We start from the raw sequence: 17,131 nt of genomic DNA, 5'->3' as shown, positions 1-17,131 counted from the left end.
ATGGGCAGTGGAGCTAGATGGGCTCGTTTCCCTTATCTCTACCTGGTTTTGCTCTCTGTGCCTCTGTGTTGTCCTGCTCCCACCCCACTTGGTCCCACGTTTGCATGCTGCTGGGGTCGAGCCCAGCTCAGCGCTTTCTGTGCCCAGAGCAAACCTGGCCTTGGTGCCCAGGATGTGCTGCAGCTGAGCTCATGCTGCTGCCACTCCTCCAGCAGCATCCGCAGTCTTTGTACCTCGTCACCCCAGACCCCCAGGGCCTCCCGCCTGCTCTGTTTGAAAGCGGCTGAGAGATGCAAAAGTTGTTCAGAGGAAATGACTGTGAGCATATCAATAGCATCGTGCAAGTTTGTGTCTGCAGGAACCCAAGATAAAAACATCCCCAGGGTCACAGCTGCTGTGCAAGCATCTGTGCGGCAGGTTGTGGGCACCCCTCTGGGCTGCACCTTACATAGTACACTTATAAAACCCTCTTTCCACTAATTATTTTTTTTATTTTTATTTTTCATTTAGGCGCTACAGTAATATATTTATTATCACAGCAGATTATTGCAAACAGAAAGCAAGCCCTGACCTCACATTGGGACAGTCCAGCACCTGAGCTGCAGCGGAAGTGTCACAGCCCCATGAACTCAGCATCTCCTGGCAGGCAACCCCCCTGTCTGGGCAGGTAATTTAACAATTTAACAGCCCAAGTAGAGCCCTTCCCCATGATAACCACCTGGCAGAGGCGGGGAGGTGTGTTAACAGCTCACGTGGGTTATGACCGGGAGAAGCACCACCGCAAACAGGGGTGTGCGGGCTGCAGCCCAGCAGGCAGCTGGGCACGCCGGCCAGCTGGCACCACTTGCACACCCACGTCGCTGTTGTGGGGCCAGATAGCTTAGCAATGCCATCCCAAACCTATTAATTTCCCTGTTATAAACTAGTTTAAAGAGTGGCAAACCTAGGGAGGGTGCGGGCACGGGAGAGGTGTGAGTGACAGTGGTGTGCAAGCCCATGAGGGTTTAGGCTATGATTTTTTTCAAACATTAGATGTCATGGCCAAGAGGGTGCCCGTGCTGGGTGCCGCTGGCAGCCTGGATGTGGCAGGAAGATACCCAGGCCCCATGGGTGCTCCTGTGCCGGGGTCCCCCACTCCCCGCATCGTCCCAGCCGCGGGCACAGGGTCCGGCCCTGCTCACCGGTTGCAACATGGCTCCAAGAGATACTAAAATGGGAGATGCGTATTATCTCCGGATGGAAAGTATTTTAGCTAAATCCATGCTATAACCATTTTATTGACTCCAAGTACCAGAGAGAAGGTTAGAAGTGACTCTTTTACAAGTCATTTTGCTGTTAAATTTAGCTGTCCTATTTTCATTATCCCCATGGCTTTGGCAAGGGTGAGCAGCCTTCCCTAAAAGGCCTCGTTTCATACAGTAAGTTATTTGCTTCTCTCCTGACAGATATCTAAGCTTATAAGGTTTGTCTGCTCCGCTCAATAGCAGTATCAGCCTTCAATCTTATATGATTAGCATCAGCATTTCGTGTTTGCTTTTGGCTCCCCGTCTGACAGCTTTCCATGTTGCTGAGGACTAGGGCGTTGGGATCGTGTCACGTCACTTGTGATGTGGGATCATCTGATTTTGATTCCCAAAGTTCATGGCATGCCTAAAATATTTGGATAAATGGTTCATCTGCTTTTTCCCCCCCCATGGTACCTATTGCCCAGCAAAAATAATCGATTCTTTCCACTTGTTTCGCAGTTGTCATGTCTGTAAAATATTGAGTTGGTAGGTCAATGTGATGCCAAGCAATGGGCAACTGAAGATGAAAGGTGATGATGTTAAAAGAAATGTTCCGGAAAGGAAAGATTTATCTCAGCAGGTTAAACTTTTCCATATTCCCAAAAATATTTTCCCCTGCAGAGAGGGACCTTGTCGCAGCTTCGGTGGCCACAGGCAGCCAGCATCTCCTTCGAGGTCATGGGAAGCGGTGGGTGAACCAGGGCTCATGGGATGGAGCCTGTCCTCACAGGGAGCACTGAAGCTGTCGGGGTCTGGGCTTTTTGGGGGAAACATCCTCTGTTTCCCCCAGAAACAACCCTCCCCAGCCCCAGTGCTCCCCAGCAAAGAGCTCACCGCCATGGGGCCGTGCCCTTGAGGCTGCCCAGTGGGATGCGGTGCGGGTATGGGGTCCCCCATGCACAGCCTCTGTGCTTTCCCCAGCAATGAGCCAAAACCATCCTGCCAAAGCTTCCCACTGCAGCAATGTTGGGTCCCAAATTTCTGGGGAAATTTGCATGTCTGGCATGTACAAATCCAGCCCCTTCTCAGCGGTATTCACTTAAAGCGGTACCTGCACCACCCTGCCAAACATCCCTTGCTGTGACCCAGGCTTGACCACCCAGCTCTGCTCATGGCTGTGCCTTTCAGGAAATGCTGGAAATGCTGAAAATGCTTCGAAATGCACCCAGCCCGGCCCTGTGCGAGCGCTGGGAACAGGCCAAGCCCCCGCTGGGTGGCCTCACTGCAGGAGGGGGCCAAGCTGGGTTCCTGGCTGCCCCGCAGGTCAGCTCTGAATTGCCGGGCGGGGGTTTCTGTGCCCCCCGCCACCCCTTCCCGACCCTTTTCCTGGGGCAGCCTTTGGGGGACAGAGCAGGACATGGATTAGGGACAAGGACAGGACACCCACAGCCTGAGGTGGCTGTTGGGGCAGGAAAGATGATACCCCAGCCCCAGTTCCTAAAATCATCTCCTGGGACCCCATCATCTTCTCCATCCTGACATTGCCTGCAGGGATGCTTCGTGGTCCCTGCTTGCCCCGAGCCCTGCCCACAGGCTCTCTGTCCCCAGGGAGGGCCCCTGCCCGGGCGAGGGTGCATCCCTCACAGGCGGGTGGCTCTGTCCCGGTGGCACGTGGGCTCGGCAGCAGGGTGGCCCTGCACCCTCCCGCACCCCGTCCCACCCCCGGACCATGTAGGGCACTGGCTGCTCCCAGCCCAGAGCTTATAGGAAGAGGAAAACCCGTCCCCACGCAGAGGAGCAAACCCGACAGTCCAGATGTGCACAGAGCAACGCTGATAGTGTTTCTATTATTTTTGCTTTTTTTTCCTCCTCTCTGCAAACAGAGGAGTTGCACAAGCGGCAGCAGGCACGGCCCGACCCACAGTGCAGTGAGCAGCGGGGCCGGCGGGAGGCTGTGGCACAGCCCTCGCGCAGCCATGGGGCAGAAGTGCATGGAGAATGTGTCCTCCTTCCTCTTCGAGTATGACACCCCCAGGATGGTGCTGGTGAGGAACAAGAAGGTGGGACTGACCTTCCGGCTGATCCAGCTCATCGTCCTGGCATACATCATCGGGTAAGGCTCCCTGGCACCTGCTTTCCCCTGAATTAATGCTTTGCTACCCGGTTAAAAAACAACGGAGACAAAGGGGCTCATATATCCCCTATATCCTGATGCTGGGGGGGAGGTTTATTGCTGATGGCATCGCATCCCCCTGGCCATGGCCACTCCCGTGCTGCCCAGTGTCCCGCCATGGGTCTTCCAGACGGCCGCCTGGTCTCCACGTCCTCCCCAGCGGCAGCCGCATGTGCGGGCTGGAGGCTCATCCCTGCCCGGCCCTGCTCCGCACGCCAGGGCCCAGTCTCCTCACTGAGCCACATCCAAATCCCACTCAAGATGCTGGACGGTCGCCTGAGAATCTGTTGTTATTTTTATTTTCATTTACATTAACTAAGAGGCAGCTGGGGCCAGCATGGTGATTTGTGAGACCCAAGCGGCTTGAGACAGGACCATAAATCTCCCCGTCCGCCACCCTGCTGGGGAGGCAGGGCCAGCCCAGCGGCTGGGGCCGGGACGGAGCCTTGCTCCAAATCCTTGGTTTGCTTTGCTTGTAGGAGGCAGCCCTGAGAGCAGCCTCCGTGCAAGAGCAACTGCTTTTTAAAAAGTGGAGCAGGTGGGCTCAGAGCCATGCGAGGATGTGTGTCCTCTGCTGCCCTGGGACTGCTGCTCCTGCCACAGCAATTCGGTCCCTGTCCCCTCAGTGTGGGACAATGTGCTGTGCTATGGGATGTGATGGTTGATAAAAATCTTTGCTGTGCCCCCATGGCTGCTGTGGGCTCAAGCCCTCAAGAGAGAGATGGGCACCCCCACCATTGGGAAGGGCCCCACAGCAGGAGTTTTGCAGGGTGAGGGGGTATCTGGCCATGAATTGGAAAAAATAGGTATTTTTGGGGTGCAGGGCACCTAGTGCAAGCCCAAAGGAGAGGCAGTAGCTCCCAGGGCTCTGTGCAAGCAAGTAGCTATGGGGAGCAGCGGTGCCTATCCTGGCTTTTAGCACAGATCCCCTGAAAAGGGGGAAAAGCTTCCCAGGGGGTCATTGTGGGACCCCCACATCGCTCCCACCCTGCTCACCAGCGCTTTGGATCACAAGGGTAATCCTCATCCCAAACTGCTGCCGAGCCAAGGTTTCAAGGATGCTCTGCTGCAAAGGGTTTTGCACTGGCCCAGACTGGCGTTACTGGGAGCAGAGCTGGCTATCCTAAGGGCTGAGCCCATGAAACCCCTGGGCTCCAGCACACCCAGCTGTGGGGGTTTCATGGGCTCAGTTTTTCCCCGCTCCTGCGGATGGGGAACCAGCAGAGACGGTTGCTCAGAGCGGGACTTCCTAAGGAAACACAGCTTGAGCAACCCAGCTAAAATGGGACAGGCAGCCAGGAGGGAGCAAAAAGAGAACCAGCTTGTGGGGGGACAGCCAGGGACAGAGAGGAGGAGGTTAGCATGAAGTTTCTGTAACGCCTATGTTTTTGCTGTCTTGGTGGGGTCAGGCTCCGTTAGCAAGGGGCTGCCTGTGAGTGCAGCTGCCCGTAGCCCCGCCGGTCATTGGCATCCCCTCACTGCCTGCAGCACTGCCTCTGGTTCCTTGCCTGCACTCAGCCACAATGCTTGAGATTTTCTCTTCTTTGAAAGCAAGTTTGGCAGGCAGATATTTATTTATTTACAATTACCCCAGCTTTGGTCCCCCTTGGCAGCAGGTGTGGGATGCTCATGGGGATGTGTGCCGATGCATGGCTGTGCATGGAGGGATGCAGGGCAGTGCCATCCATGCAGAGGAGGGACGTGGGGCTGACCCTGCCGAGAGACTCGGCTTTACCCTTGGGGAGCAGCTCTTCTTTCTGCTGGTATACTGAGATAAGGTGGTATCGCTGCTGGCCAGGCGATGCTGGGCGCTCCCCAGCTGGACATCGCTTTCTGGCTTTCATTTCCTGAAAGCCTTGCATGCGAGGAGGCTGCAGGCTGAGCCACAGGATGGGGCTGGCGAGGGAAGAGGGCTTGTTGACTCTGCCATGCTGGGGAGTGACACCAAGGGACCTTTTCCACCTGGGCAGGGCTCGATGCAGCATTTACAGCATGATGGGGAAATGATGCCTTGTTTGCTGTGACCACGGCTCAGCGGCAGGGTGGGGGCCGCCTCCTGCCCTGCCATGGGGAGGTTGTGTCACAGTTGGGTGCCCAGCCCTGTTTGCCCACAGTCACCTCTGCCAGGGAGGGATGAGGTGGCAGCAGCAGAGGCTGCGCTGGAGGCAGATTTAGAGAAACACTCCACCATGGTGCTGCCCAACTCACAGCCTCCTGCAGCCCCGAGGGCCTCAAGGAAGACGCCCAGTGTAACCAGTGTAACCCAGTATGGCCCTCTGCCTAGGAGGAGGAGGTTGGAGCTGGGGGTCCCAGCTGGTGTGGCAGCAGTGCTGAATTTCTGCTCCCATCCCCAGGTACTGGTGCAGATGCCAACCCTGAGGTCCCCTCGCCCCTTGTCCCAGGATGCCAATGGGGCTGCAAGCCAAAAAGCGCCATCCCCAAGAGGTCCCCATAACATCCGGCACCCGTCAGGCAGATACCTGGGCAGCACCTGGGGTTCCCCCACTTTCCCCCATGCCCGCTGGTCAGGTGCCTGAGGACAGGCTGACATGCCAGGCTGGTGTCACAGGCCATCCCACGGAAAGCACGCTGCCCTCTCTTGCAGCCAGCGGGACCAGTGCTGTGGTAGCAGGGACAAAAACCAGATCACTCCTTTTTTAGCACCTGGAACGCTCCGCGCCGCTGGGAGTGCTACCCGAAATGGTTGCTTGTCCATGTTTATAGTCTCCTGGAGCCGGAATTAATCCAGTGGCAGCTTGTTTATGCCATAAGTTAAATAATGTCAGAAGCCAGCCCTAATGGCTGCGCAATGGGCTGGGAAATGCAGGGAGAGCCCCATGCCAGCCACAGCAGTGTCCCAAGCCCTGCGCCCGGGGCCACAGCTCCGCAGTTCCCTTAGCTGGTTGGGGAACAGTGGCCCTGGACACAAACCAGGTCCAGACTTACCCTTGTCTTGGCCCTGGAGGCACTGATTTTTGGAGAGTGCCTATGAAGTGGATCAGGAGGGTCCGGGAGGGTTGCCAAGCCCAGCAAGCTGCAAACTCACTGTAGGCTTTAATCCCAAATGGCCGATGGCCACCCAAAGGGTGGGAGAGCTCAGCAACATGTCCCTCATCCAGCTGGAGGAAATTTGGCAAATAAACCCCCAGGTGAGACTCGGTAGACAAAGGCCCAGTCCACGGCAATGCGCTGGGACTTGGGGCTCCTACAGACAAGTGCCAGTGGCTATGCTCACCCCACGACCTTTCCCCATCCAGGTGGGTCTTCCTCTACGAGAAGGGCTACCAGTCTCAGGACAGCATTGTCAGCTCAGTCTCGGTGAAGCTGAAAGGCCTGACACTGACCAACGAGAGTGTCATGGGCCCTCACATCTGGGACGTAGTGGATTATGTTTTCCCACCCCAGGTAAGGAGGCAGGGTGGGTGGGTTTGGTGTGTTGCTTTTGTCTCAGCCACTGCTTTTACCCAGGTGCTGGGGTGCAGACAGGCCTCAGCATAGGCTTTCCATGGGCTAACCATGACATGGTGTCCCTGTGGTGGACAGCAGGTTGCTCCTCCCACAAACCTCTGCCCACGTATCACCCCTGGGGAGCATTTGGTGCTTGGGACCCACCATGGTTGATGGGGCATGTTTGACGCTGCCTCCAAAAGGATCAAGGCTCCTCTGATGCCTCCAGACGAGCATCTCGGGCAGCAAGGAGGGTCCTCCACTGTCCCTGGGGCTGGTGGCACTGCAGCTCCCCAGGGCCACCACCAGCTTCCCAAGCTGTGGTGCAGGACAGTGGAGAACCCGAAGTCAGGGAGAATGGTGCTGTCTGCCTGGACATGGCCTGGTGGTTTGGGTGCCCTACCCCTTGCCCCAGGGAGAGGCTCTTTGCAGACGCTCCATCAGAAAATGCCGTGCCAGCTGTGAGATCATTGGCTGTGTCTCCGCAGGGGGACAGCTCATTCGTGGTGATGACCAACTTCATTGTCACCCCTGGACAGAAACAAGGAACCTGCCTGGAGGTAAACACACTGGCTTCCTTCAGTGGTCTCAGCTTCTGTAATTTCATGGGGTTGTGTAGTGGCACTGGGGAAGGAGTTTTCCTGACGTTGAGAGGTTTGGTGAAAGCCTGAGCCTGGACCCATATTATTCTTCCTGACTTGTGAGTGCTACGTGAAGGCTTTTATTCTGCTGAAAAAGAGCCAGCATCCATTTCAGTTTTCTTCCATTGAGATGATCAAGCAGAGTGAGCTTGAGGCTTGAATAAAAGCATATAAAAAAGAAATCCCCCCTTTTTCCTGCTTAATCTGGACATCCTTGGTTGGGAAGCTTAATCTGGACATCCTTGTATGGATGAGGCTTTGGCTACAGCTGAGTGGCATTTCCCCGGGGAAAACGTTGTGTGGTGAGGCAGGAGGGATAGAGGGATCAGCACCGCAGAGTGTGATGCTGAGAGGTGGCTGCCTGCTTTCTTCAAACAGCTGCCGGACGCCGGGCTCTGCTCACGGGACAGCGACTGCAGCAAAGGGAAATACAGCCGCCAGGGACAAGGTAGGCATGGGGCCCCAAGGCTCTGGCACCAGTGTTTCTGGTGAGACATGCCGAGCATGGTGTGCTAAGGCAAAGCTGCAGGGCTGCAGTGTCTCGCAGGGGGACCTGCTTTGGACCACAAGCTGATGCAATTTGGGAAAAGCCTCTGACATCCCAGGTGAGGGTTCCATCTCAGCTGGTCCTGCTTTCCTCTTCCAAGAGAGATCTGAGCTGTAAAAAGTTCTCCCAACAAGAGGTTAATCAAGACTAAAACATTTCCTCCAAACTGCTATCTTTCTAACAGCTAGGCATTTTCTGAGATGTATTTTAGCAAGAAAAATGCCCAGTTGCTCCCCTGTACAATAGTGCAAGAGAAACCAGTGCCCCAAGCTGAGAGGCCACAATTAATTACCCTTTTTATAAAGGGGCACCAAAGCCCTGAGTATTTTGTGCCTTGGATATCTGTGGCAGGGCTGAAACTCCAACCAGATCCCATCCATCCCAGTGTGAGGCTGGGGTTTCCCAGGATACAGGGGTGTGAGCAGCCATCTCTCTTCCCCACAGGGATCATGACGGGCAAGTGTATGCATTTCAACAGCTCTGTGAAGACCTGTGAGATCTTTGGCTGGTGCCCCGTTGAAGTTGATGACCATGTTCCCAGGTAAGCAATGATGTTATTGCCCCCTTTTCCACCCCAGTCCCACCCCAGCTGCACCAGCAGCACTCGGTGTAGGGCAGAGCAAGACAGGGCTCTGTGGGTTGCTGCCAAGACAGCCTGGGTGGATGCAGACTCCATGGCTGTACATGCTGACTGGTGTCCCCAGGGGGTTTGTGCCTCTCCTGGCATGGTTTGCTCCTCATCTTGCTGGTGGCTCACCCCATCTCTGCTGGGTGCTCTGTGCATGGACCAGCAGCCCCTGTCTACCCTGTTTGCCTTCAGAGTAAAGTTGTGCTCTGCCCATGAGATGTTCTCCATCTCCAGCCTCCATGGGCCACTGTGAAGCACCTCCTGGTAGATGCAAAGTTCTGTTCCTCCTTGCCTCCCCTCCTCACAGGGGGGCTGCAAGGACAGCTGTGGGTCTGCCAAGGAGCCCAGGGAAGCACCCAGGGCCCTTGAGCTCTCTTTGAGCCACCTCACTGTGCTTTTGGGGTTTCTTAACTGAAATACCAGCACCTAACTCCATCTCTGTCCCCTAACAAGCACTTCCCTCCTTCCTTGGGGCTATTCTGAACCTTGATGGGATCTTCCACTTAGAAAGGGCAGGGATGAGATCACCAGTTTTTCTGGGTCCTGCTTGTCCCAGTTTGAATGAATCCCCACCAAATGGGGCTTTCTCTAGAGGCCAGAGAGCCAAGTGATAGACACATGCCAACACTTGTGTTTTTCAGCCCTGCCCTCTTGTCAGAAGCAGAGAAGTTCACCTTGTTCATCAAGAACAGCATCACCTTCCCCAGGTTCAAAGTGTCCAGGTAAGAGGAGGTTTGAGGGGCCAGCTTCTGCTCAGTTCACACAGCCATGTCCCAAAGGGGAAACCGTGGGTGTAGCTGGATATAGAGGATGCTGTCCCTCACCAGCAAGGCCAGGTCTACTCTAACTGCTGCACCAATTACCAGATTAGCTGATAGGAACTGAGACATTTCCCTCCAAAATCTGTCCCACCTCAGCTGGTAGCTGTGGTTACAGGAAAGAAGGGTTCTGGAATTAATGTCCCCTGAGTTACCCTCATATGATGCACATTAAAATACAGTTTCTCTGATTCTTCATTTTTCTTCTCCCTTTTCCTCCCCGAAGATAACAGTAAAATACTAAATGCCTCAGTGGGGTGTGAGCAGCCAGGATGAGTTTGCTGCCCAAAAATGAGCAGAGGCCCCTCTTACCATCACAGTTCCCACCTGTTTCTGCAGCAGGTTGTAGGGTCAGCCCCTTCCAGGCGGCGCTGGAAACAGTGCTGCCAGCTGAAGGCACACACGTAAGAGGATTTCTGATGACACTGGTCATATATCTGATTTGGAACAAATTAACAGAAGCTATTTGTTGTGAAGAACGCAGATTTGTCTCTCTAAGCCGATCGTGTCCCTGTGCTGCAGCCAAGGTTAAATGCCCTGGCAGCCAGCATGCTTGGCAAAGTGTCTAGCCGGCCTTGAGCTGCACCCTGAGAGGTGGCTGGGAGAGGGAATCCACCACCAGCAGCAAGCAGAGGCAGCAACCTGAGTGAGGGCAGGGAGCAGGGGACAGCACGTCCTGGGAGGTGAGGGTGGCCAGGCTGGCTGCCATTGCAGGGGCTGAGCTGGAGCCAGCTGAGGTCATGGGGAAACTTCCTGCCTTTGATCACTGCTGCTAATTAACTGCTGAGCATAAACAATGGGACAGGGTTGAGCAAGGCCCAAGGTTTACAAAACCATCTGGGTCAGGGAGGCCTCACAGAAAGACTATTTTTAGGCAAAAGAGCCGAGCAGGGTGGAAGGCAAGACGTTGTCCTTCCCTTTTCACCCTTTCTGGAGGAGATGGCAACATCCAGCTAAATGTAAAAGCTGTGGGATACGCTATCCATGAGCTGTCCTAGATGAAAACCAGGAGAATTGCCTGCCAGAACCCATGGACGAGCTGACATGCAAATGGGAAAGGCAGCTGGGAGGGATGGTGGAGAACACAGGAGGATCTGCAAAGCTGAGGAATGAGAGAGGGGCTTGCTAGAAGAGGTGACAACAGGCAGACCTGTGCTGAAGAAATGGGTTTGGGCAGCAGGCAAAGCAGGAAACCCAAAGGAGAGGTGGAGACCATTTGCAGAAGAGAAAACAGCAGAGAATCTTCCTCTGCAAGAGGAGGCTCAGGGAACACAAGTCACTGATGGGGTAGGAGAAACCAGGCAGGGCTGGAGGAAAGGGCCCACTTTCCATGTGCGGGGTCTGCTGAGCATGCAGGGGAGGAGGACAAAGCCCCGAGCTTTGAAGTTACCTGGCTTTGAGCAACAGGTTGGATCAGGGACTTCTAGAGGTCCTTTCCCATCCAAATTATTGGGTTATGCAGACTCTTTCTCTTTTTTCCTTCACAGGCGCAACTTGGTTGAGAGCGTTACCAAACAGTACCTGAAGAAATGCACCTATCACAAAGTCACTGATTCCTTATGCCCTGTTTTTGACCTGGGGTACATAGTGAAGGAATCGGGTCAGAATTTTACCTTCCTGGCCGTTAAGGTATTTCAATATCAAATTATGTTTCTTGCTGACGTGGAGACAGGGACACCAACCGAGCAATCATCCCCCAACTGTTGAGACATGAGGGATCTGTTTTCTCAAGGACTTGTGAGGCAATGTCAGAATTAGCTCTTAAAGATTATGAATCTCCTTGGGCATGGCCTAATATTTAAGCCTTTCTTGGAAACTCCTCTGTAAGACTGGCAAGATTTGACCCACTGGCAATAAATCCAGGGTTCAGTTTGTTTTAATTTGTGCAACAAATTACTAGAGCTGCGTGGCCAAATCCCATCCGATTGAGCTCGGAAGCCTCGGCTGGATGGTCAAATACTGGTCATTGCCCAATGCAAACTGCAGTCTCTCCCCAGGCTCGGAAATGCAGCTTTGCCCAACACTTCTCAGGGTGGTATGCAAGAGTATCTACTACTTCTGCGCTGCAGAGCCTTAAGCTAACTTTTCCAGGCATTAAATAAAATCAGAGGCTTGCATATATTAAAGGTGAAAAAAGACGAGCCTCTGGGGCACAGCTAGTTACAACCTGGACCAAGCTCAGGAGGGACTGTTTCATTTCCTAGCAGAAGACCTCTTAAAGAGGTTTTCTTCTGATTTTCATGGGTTCATTTCACTCTCCTCTATGACCTTGTTAAATTGCCTTTGATTTTCCCTGTGACGTTAATGGTTTGATGGCAGGGTTAAGCCACAGGTCAGGCAAATCTTGTGGGTAAAATCAAGGGAAAAAGCAAGGAAAGGCTGTGCTGCTAGGACTGTGGGGGATCTGCAGTGGGCACTGTTTCTCAGGACCATGCTTGGGCACGGGATGCAGACCAGGAACAAGAGGGCATGAATTTAGTTGTATATCCGGCATTTAGGGCAGAAGCAAGTGCCTCCGCATAGGGTGATGTATAGGGCATGAAGCCCAGGCTGCCCGGGAGGGCTGAGACAGCAGTGGGGTTCATGTACCCTGGAGAGCCAGGGCACCTCGTAGCATTGAGAAAAGCCACATATGAGGAGAGAAGGAGTTTCTCCATGCAGGCTAGGTCCCAGAATGTTGGACTAAATAGGGCAACCTTGTGACTCCTCTCTCGGCTGCAGGGTGGAGTGGTGGGCATCACCATAGACTGGAACTGTGACCTTGACTGGCCCATCCGGTATTGCAAACCCATCTACCAGTTCCATGGCCTTTACAACGATGACAGTAATGTTTCACCAGGCTTCAACTTCAGGTAAGCAGACCCCTGTTAGCTATCCAGGCAGAATTCAGAGATGACATCTTTCTGGCTGCCACAGCACTCAAGGGATGGTGGAAGATCAGGGACTGATCTACAAAATACTCACTACCTTTGCAGTGCTAGACAGCAGTGCTCTCTTTAGAATGGCTTGAGAAAAGTGATAACCCATCCCTTGGCCTCAAAATTACCCTGTTGCCTTTCCCTGTACATCTCCTCACCCTTGCAGACTCTCCTGCTCAGCTGAGCTCTCGGGAAGCCCCTTGAAAGACTGGAGATGGTGCAAGGTCATCTCACGTGTTCCCACACTTCAAAGCTTTCAGACACAGCGTGACATTTAGGCATGAGCTGCTGCTCTGACTGCTGCTCTGTGTGAAGCTGCCACTAGTGCTGCACTAATATCCACTGCTATGTAGCACTTGGGGTCACCAAGTATCAGCACAAGCAGGAGCTTTAGCTCCAACTTGCAGGTAGGGAAATGTAGGCACAGAGAGGAGAGGTGCCAACAGCCCAGCTCCTTCGGTGGGATTAAGGAGAGGGTCAGGACCAGGTCGGTGACAGTGCATCCCCAGACCCCTGTCCTGCTCCCACCAAGATTCCCAATGCCGTTGGGTTGCAGGGGGCTATTAGACACCATGGCAGGCCATTAATGCTCCCCATCCAATTGGACAGATATGCCAAATACTACAAAGAAGATGGGATGGACAAGAGGACGCTCTACAAGGTGTTTGGGATCCGGTTCGACATTTTGGTGAATGGCAAGGTAAGGGTTCATCCCCGGCTCCCCAGGAGAGCAGTGCTGTGTCCTCAGGCAGGTACCAGCTCTGTAACACAGCACCAGGGTCTCATGGGGCCAGGAAAGCCAAGGCGAGTGGTTTCCTTGGGTCAGTGGTTTTGTCCCAAAAAACATCATGATGGGTTGGGGGGGGGAACTGTGGAAAGTCAAAACCTTTCACTAATGTTTCCAAAAGCTGAACATTTGTATTTTTCTATTTTGTCTTTTTCTTCCCACTGGGAGAGAAGGCTTTCCTTGTTGTGTTCCCACTGGGAATAATGGGTATACTTTCTTTTTTTTTCTTTCTTTTTCTTTTTCTTTTTTTTTTTTTTTAAATTAAAAATACCAGAAGCAAAGTAATTTCAATTTGTCAGCCTAAAACCAACCTACCATATTTTTCTGTTTGAACAATGAGCTTAAAAGCAGCTCTTACCCAGCTCCTGTTTCTCTCTGTGCTGTGGTTGTGGTTTGGGTTGCTGCAAGGCTCTTTAGCTGAGTCCCACCTACAGCTATGGCACTTTTTTTTTTTCCCCCTGGGGTGGTTGTAACGTATCACCTCTTTTCACTGATTTTATTCAGGCAGGCAAATTTGACATCATCCCAACCATGACCACAATCGGCTCTGGAATTGGTATTTTTGGAGTGGTAAGTTCAGATATTTCCAGCCTCTGTATGGAGACTCTCAAATTATTCTCCTTGCCTGTGACATCCATGGGGAAGTGTCCCTTGAGTAGCAGTGAAATACTTGTTCCCATTCAGGCAACAGGGGATGGGCAAAACAGGGAAAGGAGGTGCTCTCCTGCCTTGCTAGCTCAGGAAAAGAGATTCCTGCTGCCCACTGGCTGGTGTGAATTCTGCTAGCAGGAGCCACTGCCCTGCCAAGTGAGGGGAAGCAGGCTTTCATGGTGGGGTCATGTCTTGGTATCTTGATAGTTTCAAGTTAGAGCCAGTACTGAGGGGGTTTTGGAGGTGACGGGCAGTATTTCATGCATGACAGAAAAGCAATATCCTATTTGGTTATGGTCATTAAAGACTTTGGCCTGACTTTGGGTGTTGTACTCTGCATAGAATCATAGAATGCTTTGGGTTGGAAGGGACCTATAGCTGAGTGGAAGCACTTAATTTCTGTTGGCTTAAATTGCCCAGTATTGAACCCAGCACACTTCACTTCTGTCCTAAATGGACATTTGGTGGCTGTGTGATCTTCAGCAGCTGCCACATTGTGGGTTGAAGGAGAAGGGACCCTAATTTGTGGGGCAAACTGGAACAAGCTGGAAGTACAGGGTGGCACAAGTGAGCTGGGAGGGCAGCCCCAACCCTAACTGCACTTTGATTTAAGGCCTCTGTCCTCTGCGACCTGCTCCTGCTGCATTTTCTCCAAGGACGGGACTATTACAAGCAGAAGAAATTCAAATATGCGGAACAGGAGCCTGTAAGTAATAGCACGTCCCTCCCCTGCAGAGGCTCTTGTGGGTGTGAGTGTGGACGTGTGCGTGGGTAATGATGCTGTAACAGAAACAAAATTTATACAATATACTGAGGAGCAACCAGGTGCCTTCCTGAGCTAGTGGAAATCCTAAGCCCTTGGGACTGTCAGAGATTGGGACCTATGAATGTCCTCTCCAAAATTATAGAGATCTTCTATGTGACTCACTATTAATAGCTTTATTCCCTCCCTTTATCCCTTGATATTCCCAGTAGCTGTTAACACTTACGTTGCTTTAAGGGAAGCAGAGACAGATCGGTGCTTTAGCAAACTGGAAAATGTCCTCTCTTCTGCTTTCTCAGAACATCTCCATGATTGTGGGATGTTTCATGGCCTTTCATAAGACATGAAAACACATCCCCTCAAATTAATTTGAAATTATGTATATACATCGGGGGTTAGAAGTTGCTGTTCAACCACATTTTTCCTGGCATTGAAAGGGGCAGGTCTGTAAAAGAATCATCATTTTGTCTCATTTAACCCCCAGTCAAAATCACATAAGAAGGCAAAGGATCTGGACAACACACAGCGAGAGGTGAGTGGTGTTTTGCCAGCCCTGCCAGCATATGGCTGGCGGGGGTGAGAGCTATGGGTGTCGGGACTATCGCAAGGCCCCCGGGAAGGCAGCAGGGCTCCAGGGAGGCATGGAGGAGATCTGAGCTGTGGGCTGTAATGTCTAACCTGGGGTCAGCATTTCCCAGGGCAAGCAGGCTCGCGGGACAGCACTGGGCGCAGGATGTGGGATTGACGTCGCATCTTTGATGGTAGCATTGCTTGAAGAGGGGCAGTGGGGGCCAAGACACCAGAAATCACTGTGCACCTCTCTCTCTTGGCAGAATCCACACTGACCGACAAACCTGCACCCTCTTCCTCCTCCTCTCCTAAAACATGGTCATCGTCCCCCGTCACCAGCCTGCACCAGCCCCAAGGCCAGCAGAAGCAGTGTCTGACACCGACCACCTCATGGGAACGTGTTGCTCTGCAGCCAGGACAGGGTCCGGCTGGCCGGGCACTCTGCCTCTGGTGGGACACGCTGCGATGCTGCGGGTGGGTTAAACTCGTGTTGGGCATCAGGGAGCCACTAAGGCACCCTCGGGGCCCTCTGCCAGCCCTGCTACAGGGCACCAGGGTCTGCTGCCTTTGCAGGCACCTCCGAAGGGCTCTCGCTGCACCTTGCCTGGTGTGCTGGGACCGTGCCAGGGCATCCTGCACCCTGAAGCCCTGGGGGAGAGCATCGCTGCCTCTCCTTCCCCAGCAGCACCCTTGGACAGCTCCAAAGTGAGGAGAGGGGGAGGGAAGGAGAGCTGGCAAGAACCATGCCCAGTCCCTCAGCATGGGAGAAAAATGGTTATTTTGTAAGGATGTATTTTATTAAAAAAAATAAACCTTTAGTTTTTCTATTACATCCCTTTGCGGTGCCCATGCTTGCCCTGGGGCATGGGACATGCAGCGCTTTTCGGCACTGGGGGGTTTGTGCATGCAAAGCAATCCTGTAAATCGGGCTGGAGTATGGGGCCTCCGCGATGGGCTCAGTGCAGGCTCCCCCGGGCTCTGCCTTCCCGTGCAGGGCCCCTGGGCCTCCAGCCATGAGCAGGGATTGTTATCAGGGTTGTCACTTGGGTTTCCTCCTCAGACAGGCTGGCTGGCGGAGAGCGCTGGCACACTGCCGGCCATCAGGAGCAGCTTCCCTGCGGCAGCTCTGCCTCCTGCTGCCCACGCTGGTCAGTATTAGGTAGTCAGAATTGACCTTCTCAGCAGTAGCCTCGCAAACCAGGTCTTTGCACCCAGGAACAAAACTTCCCCTCTCTGCTAGAAGATTTGCACTACTCGGCATGTGCAGTTGGACATCATGAACTATGCCCAAGCCCCACATCACTACGAGCAGCCCCTGCCCTGTGCTGCTGGCTCTGTTGAGTTCTCCAGGATGCATCAGCACAGATTCTGCACAGTCTCTCTCTGAACATCATTTTGCATCCCTGGAGGAAATTTTGCCTTGGTCACTTCAAAACTGGATCCCAGCTGCCGTGGGAAAGTCAGTAAAGAAGCTACAGGGATTGCTCTGCCTGCAACGCTGCTGACCGTGGTGGGGAGTGTGAGCTGGCAGCCTGCAGCATGGATGCACCGTGCTGGGCTCGTAGGGACGCAGAGGCACATGCCACAAACAGTTGCAGGTGATATTTGGTCGTAAGCTCAACAAACATTTCAAGCCATACAGTCCCCGTGGGGAGATTATTTGCTCTCAGAAGGATGCCTCAGCTTTCACAGGCAGGTTTGGGTTTTTTTAAGATTAACCATTTGGCTAACTTTTTCACCCTTTCTCATGTTGCTGTCCTGTGTAAGAGAGGTGCCAGGTGCTTACATGCTGAGGGTGATGATGCAGCGATGAGGGTGAGGGAAAGCTCCCCGGTCTCTGGAGGAGTTAGTGCCACCTTAGCGGGTGCTGAGGGCATGGGGCTGGTGGCATCCCCGCGCAGTGCGCACTCTCCTCCAGCGCTCGTCGAGGCGAAGCCCTGCACAGTCCCGTCTAGTGCAACG

The 17,131-nt window shown here is 53.4% G+C and overlaps 1 protein-coding gene across 1 annotated transcript; it reads left to right on the top strand.

Moving 5' to 3' along the window:
* The first annotated feature begins 3,202 nt into the window (after positions 1-3,202).
* Positions 3,203-15,444, top strand: P2RX1 (purinergic receptor P2X 1). The gene is made up of 13 exons (XM_009491158.2): positions 3,203-3,339; positions 6,657-6,804; positions 7,335-7,406; positions 7,866-7,935; positions 8,479-8,575; positions 9,304-9,384; positions 10,968-11,109; positions 12,202-12,332; positions 13,008-13,098; positions 13,690-13,755; positions 14,450-14,542; positions 15,084-15,131; positions 15,433-15,444. Exons 1-13 carry the CDS (start codon positions 3,203-3,205, stop codon positions 15,442-15,444), a joined length of 1,188 nt encoding a protein of 395 aa, XP_009489433.2.
* The last annotated feature ends 1,687 nt before the right edge of the window (positions 15,445-17,131 follow it).

Source organism: Pelecanus crispus, chromosome 12 (genome assembly GCF_030463565.1).
Source record: "Pelecanus crispus isolate bPelCri1 chromosome 12, bPelCri1.pri, whole genome shotgun sequence".
Lineage (NCBI taxonomy): Eukaryota > Metazoa > Chordata > Aves > Pelecaniformes > Pelecanidae > Pelecanus > Pelecanus crispus.
The sequence above is the reverse complement of the archived record's forward strand: the minus strand, read 5'-3'. Positions and strand labels throughout refer to the sequence as shown.